An 11,043-nucleotide genomic window follows, 5' to 3' on the forward strand; every position below is an offset into this window, starting at 1 on the left:
GACACTACAACATTTTTGAGCTATCGCAACATATAGTACAGACAACACTTAAAAAATGTTGCCTATAATAATCAAAAACAACTTTTAAAATTTATTGCAAAAGAATAAGGCTATTGTAACTCTTTATTAACCAACGTGTCATAAGCGTTCTCTTTGATCAATTAGAAAACATGTAAAAAGCGTTACTTTAGTAAATTAATCAAGCAACGCTTATGGTCTTCATATGTTACCCTTTACAAGGATGCTTTTAATTTTTTATTAGACTTCTCATTATAATCGTTGCCTAAAACAATTCAATATTTTCTTTTAAAATTTTACGCTTCCCTCTAAATATTTTAAGCAGCATAGCATACATTCATCACCTGGTTCACTCCTGTTACTAAATCGTGATACTCTTCCTTCTTCTTTTCTGTTGTCCTTGTTATTGTTTTCTCTTTTGCTGCTGCTGCTAGTTACTGTGGTTTGAGGAGCGAAATTCGATCTCATATGCTTTGTTCATGTTGTGGCTCGCTTCGATTTACCTCATTTATTACCGAATTCAGTGATTTCTTCACCGCCGTTAGGGATCGAGCCTTCGAGTTTGTTCTGGAATGTTCTTTCGAGTGGATGTGCCAGCTCCATGGAGGCTTGCTCGGGCGGCGCATGTGAGTTTCATGGTTGATTGCGGAGGCGCGTTGGTCTCCGATCTCTCCCAGACGAACGCTTGGACGGCGTTCAGAATCAAAATCATGAATAACTTAAATCCCTAACCCCAACCCTAACACAATTTCCCCAATTTCACAACACTGATGTGCGCATTCTGCGTTTCTCTCTGCTCTGCCGAGTTCTGATCTACTCTGCCGTGTTGTTCTGCTCCGCTGTGTTCTTCTCCTCGCATCGAGTTCTGCTTTGCTCCACCATGTTCTTCTGCTCACGCCGAGGTTTGCTCTGCTCCGCTATATTCTTTTGCTCGCACCTTGTTCTTCGTTCTCTCGCGCTGAGTTCTGCTCCACTCATCCGTATGCTAAATTGGGAGAAGTAGCTACTTATGCAAAAATAGTGAGAAATGTGACCTTGTTTTTCTTTTCCTTAATGTTTCAGAAATTTCATGTAACTCAATTAGATTACAGTAAGGCCATCTGTAGATAAATGTGAGGTATGTTCCTTTCGTCTTTAAATATGTCATTTAATTTTAAGTTTAAGAAATTGGAGAATAAACTCTCAGTTGCTGCTATTTTACAGGCAGAGTTGTTAAGCAAGAAATATGAGGAGAAGTACAAACATTGTAGCAGAAATAACATCTAAATTGATTGTTGAAGAAGCTAAATTTCGTGATATACAGGTAATTAGAAATTTGCATTATTATTTGGCAAATAGTAAAAGGAATTTAGGGAAGAATGAATTGTTATTAGCCTTGCTTAATGGATGTAAAGGTAATTATAAAGGTAAGAAGAATGAGATTTTGCAGCGGGAAAGAAGAGAAGAAAAGGATTTTTCTGTGGTCTGAGGTTCTTCTTGTGAGGATTTTGCTCCTACTTAATGGGTCTACTTAAAGAGCTTTTGTTTTTAGTAATTGACTGTGTGGGATTGGCTTGGTTTTTTCTAGTTTTGAAATTTTGCTGAAAATAAGCTTTCTTCAGCTGATTTTTGTCCTCCACCCCCGGAAGGTATGTTATGTATACACTCTTGTTTGCATATTCTTTCTTGTTCATCTCCCTTTCTATTCTCCACTGTTTTGGAGCTAGTTATTGTTGTGTACCAGTGTTAAGGGGGTGAAAATGCTATTCTCTTTTAGATCTTGATGGACTTTGGTTGCTGAGAATTTTGTGTATATAATCATATGATTACAGGAGAAAAGAGGGACTGCACGGGGATTCAGTTTAAGCCACCTGGGTGTTGGGTCCACTTCCATGGTTGAAGGTGGTCAAGTTAGCCATCTTCACATGCTTCTTGTTCTGCACTCTTCCTCTTAGTTGTCTTTTTTTGTCTTTACCTTTATTTCAGTCAATTCTTTTACTTTCACAATTAAACTTTATTAATACCTACAATTTTCCAGATCTTGACTCTCAATATCTATTTACTTTGGTATTCTTCAACTAAATGACTTTATCTATTACCTACAATTAAACTTAATGTCATTTCCAAAACAGTTTGTGAAAACAAGTTTTTGAATAAATAATAGATCTATAAACTATTTAAACAAAATTAACTTTATTTATTACTTTTCTTTTTGGGGTGTCAAGAAACAAAATTAACTTTTAATAATATCACTTTAGAAATAGTGAGGAATTGATGGGAATTGGGGATGATATTTGTCGCCAAAAAAGATAGTGCAATTCTCAAAGTCTTAGAAGTCATTTGTTAAAAAGAAATCTTATGTATAAACAATGGATTAATGTGGGGTGATATAAAGAACAGTAATAAAAGTAGAGAAAGAAAAATTAAAAGAAAAGACAAAATATTATGCATAAATAATGAATCAATGAGGTTGAAATGAAAACCGATAATAAAAGTAGAGAGAGAAAAATCAAAAGAAAAGGTAGAGTATTATACAGAAATTGTGGATTATTAGTGGAGGTGAAACGGAAAACAGAGATAAAAGTAGAGAGAGAAAAAAATCAAAAGAAAAGACGGAGTATTGTACATAAACTGTGGAAATTAAACATCCCATGATTTTCATTTTTCTTTTTTTTAAGTAAAATGATAATTAAATCTTAAAAATTTTTTATTTCGAACTAATTAGCCACTAAAAAAAACCTCAAATAGTTTATGTTTTTTTTTTTTTTAAAACTACTGTGTTTGGATTCTATATATAATTTATGTGTATATTAGTAAAATGCTAGAGACTCTAAAAACTTAAAATAGAATTAAACATGACCGAAATATAAATATTTTAGAAAAGTTATAAATAGGTAATATTGGAATATAGTTATTTTATTTAGATAAATTGATTTATCTATTTGATTTAATTTTTATGTGAAGAAATTTGACTAACTCTTTAAAAAGTGTACATAAAAATTAAAATAGAGAAAATGTTAACATCTAAAAAGTTTTTATTTTTTAAAAAAACTTAGTCATTCATAATAAAAAAATACTTTTAAAAATTTACTTGATATAAAACATATTAAATTTTAATGATAAAAATATCTTTTTTTCTAATAGCTTTTACAAAAAAAATTACATTAAAATATAAATTTTTAAATTTTTTTAGAATATATATATAGCTATTTTTACTATGTTTTTAAATTTTTTGCAGGCTAACCCTACGTTGACTATATGAATATCATAAGTTCATAACTTTCCGAAATTAAATTATCTATCAAATAATTAAATCAAATTGACTTGTCATATATATACATGGATGTTTTGGTGACTAGAAGAATGTATATATTTTCTTAAAAAAAAAATAACTATTTCTATCCATAAATATTTAGAATATAAATAAAATTATTCACAAAAAATTAAAATTAAATTTATATTCATAAAAAAATTCTTTAGGACAAAAATATTAATAAATTGTTGTTAATTTTTTAAAAAATTTAATCAGAAATTCCAAATTGTTCCTAATAATATTTATTCTCGTTATCTAACACTATTATCATTTCTTTTCTTTTAAATATCAAATTTTTATAATTCTCTGTCATCACACATTAACTACCTCTTGAAGCCCTCGCTCATAAGTCATACCCTCCACACAATCAAAATCAGAGGTGTACACGGATCGGATTAGATCGGATATGGCAAAAAATTCGATTTGATCCGCATAATTTTTATCGGATCGGATCGAATATGATATCTGCGTTTTTTAGTGTCATATCCGATCCGCAAATGTGCGGATCGGATCGGATATCGGATCTCGAATATATTTACATAATTAAACTTTCTTTTTTTAATCATATTTCTATGTAAAAAAATTCAATAAAAATATTTTTTATACTTTTAAACTTATTTATTCCTAAAATATTTTTAATCAAACTCTTTCTAAATAACAAAAATAAAATAATACAATATATGAATAATAATTACTAACTAAAACATATAAACAAGTAAATATAATACAAAACATATATATTTATTTATTTTTAATTATTATTGTGCGGATCTGCGGATCCGCGGATCGGATACGCGGATGTAGAGCAGATATCCGCGATCCGATCCGCAAAGGGTGCGGATCGGATCCTATCCGATCCGATCAATTTGCGGATCGGATCATATCCGCAATTTTCGGATTGGATGCGAATATTTACTGCGGATCTGCGAATACGATCCGATCCATGAACACCCCTAATCAAAACTAACTATTTAATATTTATTATTAATTTTATAATAAACAAGCATACATCATATTAAAGTAAAAAGACTTCAATAACTTTTATTTTCAATAATTCTCCACAAACTTATTTTTATCACGGAATACATAAAAAGATATGTTTGTTCAAAATACATATGCATATGAACAAACATAATGAGAAGAGCACTCAAATTAATCTATTATTATTATTGTAGCAGCAACAACCTCTTGTGGGAGTACAGTGACCAACTTGGAAGTGTTTAATTTCGACACAGGCTTTCTTGCATTCATTATTGTTACAATTTTGTTCTTTTTTGTCTTCGCAAGACATTAGTGAAGTCCTATGCACGGTGCCACTTCTTGCGTCTGCAATAATCAACATAATAATCAACACAATTGATAGATAAGTATAATATTTAAATATAATTTAAGGTTAAGTACGATTTTTGACCTATAACTTAAAGATAAAAATCATACTTAATCCTATATTTTATATTCATTAAGTTAAATATATAATTATTTATGTATTTGTATTTAAATGTTTAAACTATTATCATAAAAAATTTCATGATATAGTATCACTAAAAATTTAAGACACAATTTTTATTTCTACCTGAAGTGAAAAGAAAAGTCACAAAAAGAATACACAAAAAAAGATTTGGAGCAGCATTAGTTGCCATTCTGCCAAAATTACTTTGTGTTCTTTTGCTTTCTTGAAAAAGTATGACTCACTACTACATTTTGAAGATTTGGTAACATTTATTGCTTAACATTTGTTAAAGTGTTAGTAATTATTATAAAATTATATTATAAAGTAACATTTTATTAGAAATGTTAGTAAATATATATAATTTTTTTAAAATCTTAAAAAATGTTACCTATTTCTATAACACTTTGGACGGAGACCTAGCCTAACGAAACAGAAGAAAGATCGGGAACCAGTCATAGCTCTCAATCTCACTCCGAATCTCGTTCTCTTTCGCACTCTCGCTCTCAACCTCACTGGCGCTCTCAATCTCACTCCGAATCTCGTTCTCCTTCGCACTCTCGCTCTCAACCTCACATGTGCTCCTCCGCTCTTTGAATCTCTCTCTTGTTTCAACAAATTCTAGGGTTGGATTTGTTATTCTCTGTTTTGAGGTGAGTCTAATGGATGAGAAGAAAAATCTCTTTTCGGATTCTTTCTTCTCTTACTGATTTTGATCCAGATTTGAATCATGCATATGTAATTTCTCACCAATTAAGTTGTTTATTTGAATTTAGGTATAAATGAGTTTAATTGCTCCTTCAATTCAAATTATGTTTATACTTGGCAATTTATACTTACTAAACTTTTGTGCGGCGTTTTAGAAACAATTGAAGGGGGGTCGATATTTTCCTCTCACAGCTGTTCAGAGTTTTGATGCTGCTGTAAGTCTCACTTTGTATTATCTATCTATTTTTCACCTGATGCTAGCACCACATTTTTGTCTATGAGAAGCTTTCAATGTTCTTTGTTATTTTGTGCTACTTATTGATAAAGCAAGAAACATCAGAAGAATGTTTTTGATAACTGATAAGTGCATCTTTGGGAATGAGGGATAAGCTATTTCTCTGTACATTGATTGTCAGTTCATATTGCAGTTAGTTTTTCATTGCCTTTGATAATACTGATTTATATCCAATATTGCTATGTTTTGCTCTATACATTTCGATTTGGTGCAGCATAGGTTGGTTAGATGTAGCTGCCCAATACATGTTTGATTTAATGTCTGAATCATAGCATACATGTATTGTTTTCATTGAGACTTATGAGGATATTATGAAGTGTTAGCATATTTTGTCTTTTCGATTGTTTTTATGTATTTTATGAAGTGTTAGTATTATATGTGTTTTGGCATTTGAATTATCCTATGATTGAAGATGTTAAAGCAGGGCTAGAACTGCTTGAACTAAGATATTGAGGTGTGCTTTGATCACTAATATCTCTTGTCATTCCTTCTTTTTTTTCTTCTCTGCATAAAAATATTAGATTCAGAGTTGAATTGTAAAGCAATTTCTTAAAAATAGGATACTAGGAGAATGCAAAAGAACATTCATTCATGATAATTGAATAATTAGGCATTAGTTATTTGATTAGTCTATAGAAATTAAGTGAAGTTTAATTGCTTATAGTGATTGCTTATAGTCTTTATTCACTTGCTTTTTTTCTTTAATTGCTTAAAGGGATTCAAGAGTGTTTCTCAAAGCTTTCGCATCGACAGCGAGGAGCTCTTCAAACGCTGGCTAACTAATAGAGAGGCAAGATTGCTATATATCATCACATTTTGATCATGTTTCTTGTGTTGCTTCTGTTCTGTTTTGTCTCACAGTAGAGCAGAAAATTTTCATGATGGCAGTTTTGTTTGACATACATATCTTTCAACATGAATTCCTGAACTCTATATCTTTTGCTTGAGTACACATGATCACACATACTACTTCATTGGTAAATCATATATATAACAAAGTCAATCCAAACTAGTATCTTCCACTTAATTCCACGGTGCATGCTTTTTTTGTTCCATATTTTATTTTATTTTGTATTTAAAGTGGTTCATTCAGATTTCAGAATCTAATGTATATTTTAATTACTGGCTAGGATCATTCAAATATCTCTGACCTAATATTCATGAACAATATTATATTCTCTCCCACTACAGAAAAAGTTTATTATATTTAAATGCATTAATATAATTAACCAATTGAAAGGAACCAAAATAGAAGAAAGGTCAAAATGGCGCAGCTTATTCGGGGGACCATTGAGCCAAATATGTAGTGAATTGAATTAATTATATTGTTATATAAATATAATGTTTAAATGACCCTTGTCAATCTCCAAAGGATACATAGCTTAAACCAAGTGGAACAAAATAACTACCAAAACTTAAAATGTCTAATCACTTTTACTTTATGCTTAAATCATATCTTATAATTACTTACTTTCTATATATACATTTCATTAAATAAATTTAAGAGGTTAACATATATATTATAAATATAAGTTAAACATGCCGAAATTAAATTTTATGGTATGCAAATACACAATATTATGGCTTGTAATTAGTTTTGTTAGCGATGATATCAATGCCATGTAGTGATACTTTTGAGTGTGGAGTTTGTAATTGGATATTGCTTATACCTTACACTTTGCTGCATTTATATTTTCTATTATTTAACACCTTTGTTTTTCATATCAGGTTTACAATTTATATCAATGACTTATGAAAAATTTGAAACCCTTCTGTTTAAGAGTTACCTTAGTGAGAGTTTAGTCATTAGTCAGTATTCAGTTCAAATTAAAAGTTTTCATTTCCTTGCCCTTTTTTATTTTTGAAATAAAATGTCTACTTTTTATCAAACCCCCTTTTGGAAGGTAACTTATTCTCATTATTAATACCTACCAACAAGGAAATCCACCAACTCTTATGGTCTCACATGCAGATTGATTGCTGGCTTGAATGAATCTCAATATAGCCGTTCTATGTTAATGTAAAGCATATGAGATTTTTCAGTTACGTTAGATTTAAGTTATTTTTCTTGTTGTTTAGTTATTAGTCGTGCTGTGTTTTCTATGATTTACTGGTTTGATTTCTTGTTCTTGTTTTTCTTATTTAATTGTTCAATCATGGCTGTGTTTGCTGTTAATTGTTCAATTTTGGCTGCCTTGGTTAGTTGGTGTTTGGAAAATAATTTTCTTTCACTTAATTTATGTTGTTGGTTTATAATGGCTGCCTTGGTTGATTACTTGTTGTTCAGTTCTTGGTCTTGCTGTGATTTTTTTAATTTTTTTAGTTCTTGTTCTTGCTCTTTTGCTGTTATTATAGGTCTTTGTTCTTGATTTTAGTTCTTATTTTTGCTGTGATTTAGTTCTTGTTCTTCTGGTATTTTCTTATTTAATTGTTTAATTATGGCTGTGTTTGCTTTTAATTGTCCATTTATGGCTGCCTTCGTTAGTTGGTGTATGGATAATAATTTGTGTTCACTAAATTTATGCAGATTTATCTTACGCACTTTCTATAATTGTTATAGTGTTATGGGAAACAAGAAAGAGAAAACTTTAAGGTCAAGCATCTCAATGAGAGATATTATCTATGAACAAGAAGAGCAAATTGGATTAGGTCCTCGTCAATCCCGATTAATATCAACGGTGAAGAAAAATAGAGGATTGAAAGGTGGTTCTATGGTTAATATCATTGGTGAGCTAGAGGATACTGCATCAAGCCCTTCTCAAACACCTTTAGTACCATATGCTAATGATGATAGTAAGTGTGCCTTTATTTCATGTGATTTGAAAGAAATAAAATAATACTATTTTTAATTTCCTGCTTGTGTGTATATTTTATTCTTGAATTTGATAATACCTTAATACTATTGCCCAATTCTTTTTTTAAAAAAGAAAAAAAACACAAACTAACAAGTTAGGAAATTGAGATAAATTTTTGAATTTTGTCACAGTTAATCTATTTCCTTTTAAATGACTTTTGCTTTTAATACTTGATAACAGGACCAGTTTTAGCATCACCCCAAACTAATGATGATGATAGTAAGTAATTATGTTTTATGTTTAGTTTAATACTTATAATCAATGTATATTATTTTTTACATTATTGTCTTTTATTTCTTTATTTCCATAACAGGACCAGCAACCAAAAGAAAAAGGGGTCCGACAAAGTGCCTTAAAACTCATGGTTTAAGCTATGAGGATCGGCTGCCAATAAGATTAAATAAGTATGGTCAACCAATTGGTTGCAATCGAGCCAAGTTAAGCAGTCATTTAGGAACTTTGGTTAGAAATGCACATCTTGCTCCATTGACATACACAAGTTGGCATGGACTTATGATTTTAAAGGAACAAAGCAAGAAGAATAAAGCTAGTAGAGCAAAGAATACAAGTCAGCATACAACAGGATCAAAAACATTTGCTGAAATACGTGAAGAGGAGGTAGAATTAATCTGTTCACACTTGTCTTATTTGTATTTATTTTTTTAGTTGATTGTGCTTTTTCTTAATAGGCAATGAAAAATCCTGATAGAAGAGAACCATCTCGGGTGAACATGTTCTTTTTAACACACAAGTCAAGAGATGGAAAACCAATGAGTGAGGGAACAAGCAAAATTTTTGTAAGATATGTATTTCTTTTAATATATATTTTTTGTGATATAAATTTTTTTGTCATAGATTAATGTAGTTTGAATTTTGGATTGTAGTCTGAGCTTGAGGATATACTTAGAAAGCACAAATCAAGATGATATACTTTCTCAAGTATTAGGAAAAGATCAACCCGGTCGTGTCCGTACTTATGATAGAGGTGTTGTAGCTTCAGATTTGTGGGGATCTAGATCTCAAGTTGAGACGGAGAGGTTAATTAAAGAAGTTAAAGAGAATGCTCAAACAGAAATTCAGAATATACAACAAAAGATGCAAGAGGAGATGGAAATAAAACTTCAAGAAAGAGTGGAGGACATGAAGTCACAGATGTTGTGTGGATTTAATGTATTTTTGAATCAACTACAGAAAAATCTCCTAGGAGTAGAAATTCCAAATCTCTCTTTTCTGTCAACTACTTTAAATACGAAGGAAGTAGAAGCTACTGCAACAGCAAATCATGAAGTTTTTACTGCTGAAAAAGAGGTATTTATATCATTCTTTGCATTTTTTCTTAATAATAATTTATAAAATTTACTTTTCATAGTGTTAAATGTATTCAATCATTTAATCTACAATGAACCAATCTTAGCGTGTATAGACTAATCTACAAATTAATATATCTCTTGTTTTTAATTTCTTTATTTTTTATCTTCACTTTACAAACACATGCAATTTGAATCAATATTATTATTTTCTATTTTATTTAATAACCAATAAGTATAACGATAAAACTTCTTAACAAATTAATATGTGAATTGAATATTAAAAAAATAAAGCCATAAAACAAACAGAGTCTGCATGCACTTTTGAGTGCCCCTTTATTTTTTCTTTCCCTTTCTTATTATGGGTGGTTTAGTAATATTATGGATGGTCTAATAATATTTTATTTTTCTTATATTTTAGGTTCCAAGTAAATCATCTACTATAACAGAAGATGTTTTTAAATCTCATACTAAGTCATTATCTCAAACAAGGGAGAAGAATGTGATTCTTTCACCTAAAAAAAAGCAGGTATATTTATACCTAAAATCGAAGAATTTAAAATAGCATTTATAATTCATGCTTTATAATAATTATATTGAGATTTATTGTAGAAATATTGGTATTGGTGCCTTAAAATAGTTATTTTTTTGCAGGCTTTTTGTTCTTCTCTTACTCAAGAAGTTCTTGACTTGAAATTGGAGAAAATGAAGCATGACCAGCATAAGAAAAGATCAAAAAAGAAGAAAGTGGTGTGCTTGTAATATTGAGATGAATTTGTGAATTTGTGAATTTAATGAAAGAGACAAACTTGTACAATGATTATTGATTAAAGAGGCTATAAAAATTTCATTTTGTGAATTTGTATATTTAATGAAATATTTCATGTTGTAGTAATTAATTTTAGTATATTTATATTGTGTATAATATAAAATAAAAAAGAGTATAATAGAACTAAAAAAATATTACTAAAGATCTATTGTAACATTTAATAAGTGTTAAAAGAAATATTTATGGTAATATTTTTTTAAGTGTTATAAAAAATATCTATGGTAACATTTCTTTAAATGTTATAAAAAAATATTTATGGTAACATTTTTTAAGTATTACAAAAAATATCTAC

At 29.6% G+C, this 11,043-nt stretch overlaps 1 protein-coding gene and 1 long non-coding RNA gene across 8 annotated transcripts; both read left to right on the forward strand.

Moving 5' to 3' along the window:
• The first annotated feature begins 278 nt into the window (after window positions 1-278).
• LOC112753233 (uncharacterized) lies at window positions 279-2,075 on the forward strand. 2 transcript variants are annotated; one of them, XR_003177636.3, is made up of 4 exons: window positions 279-920; window positions 1,081-1,135; window positions 1,222-1,646; window positions 1,830-2,075. It is a non-coding gene; the product is annotated as an uncharacterized lncRNA (long non-coding RNA). The 2 variants fall into 2 exon arrangements; XR_011874498.1 differs by having other exon boundaries at window positions 1,222-1,321; window positions 1,830-2,034.
• Window positions 2,076-5,143: 3,068 nt separating this feature from the next.
• On the forward strand, window positions 5,144-10,781 carry LOC112753249 (uncharacterized). 6 transcript variants are annotated; one of them, XM_025801601.2, is made up of 10 exons: window positions 5,144-5,410; window positions 5,621-5,680; window positions 6,476-6,550; window positions 8,288-8,553; window positions 8,796-8,834; window positions 8,929-9,233; window positions 9,305-9,412; window positions 9,500-9,923; window positions 10,344-10,451; window positions 10,577-10,781. In XM_025801601.2, the coding sequence occupies exons 4-8, from the start codon at window positions 8,325-8,327 to the stop codon at window positions 9,539-9,541; spliced, it is 723 nt and encodes a 240-aa protein (XP_025657386.1). In that variant the 5' UTR covers window positions 5,144-5,410; window positions 5,621-5,680; window positions 6,476-6,550; window positions 8,288-8,324; the 3' UTR covers window positions 9,542-9,923; window positions 10,344-10,451; window positions 10,577-10,781. The 6 variants fall into 6 exon arrangements, with proteins under 6 accessions (XP_025657386.1, XP_025657385.1, XP_072077249.1 ...); XM_025801600.2 differs by having other exon boundaries at window positions 8,321-8,553; XM_072221148.1 differs by lacking the exon at window positions 10,344-10,451.
• Window positions 10,782-11,043: the final 262 nt, after the last annotated feature.

Source organism: Arachis hypogaea, chromosome 2, assembly GCF_003086295.3.
Source record: "Arachis hypogaea cultivar Tifrunner chromosome 2, arahy.Tifrunner.gnm2.J5K5, whole genome shotgun sequence".
In the NCBI taxonomy this organism is placed as follows: Eukaryota; Viridiplantae; Streptophyta; class Magnoliopsida; order Fabales; family Fabaceae; genus Arachis; species Arachis hypogaea.

What these genes read in the sequence shown, in the direction of transcription:
- LOC112753249 (XM_025801598.3), top strand. An exon ending in ACCATATGCTAATGATGATA is followed by an intron (nt 8,554 to 8,795) that starts GTAAGTGTGCCT and finishes ACTTGATAACAG; the next exon opens with GACCAGTTTTAGCATCACCC. An exon ending in AGGGAACAAGCAAAATTTTT is followed by an intron (nt 9,413 to 9,499) that starts GTAAGATATGTA and finishes TTTGGATTGTAG; the next exon opens with TCTGAGCTTGAGGATATACT.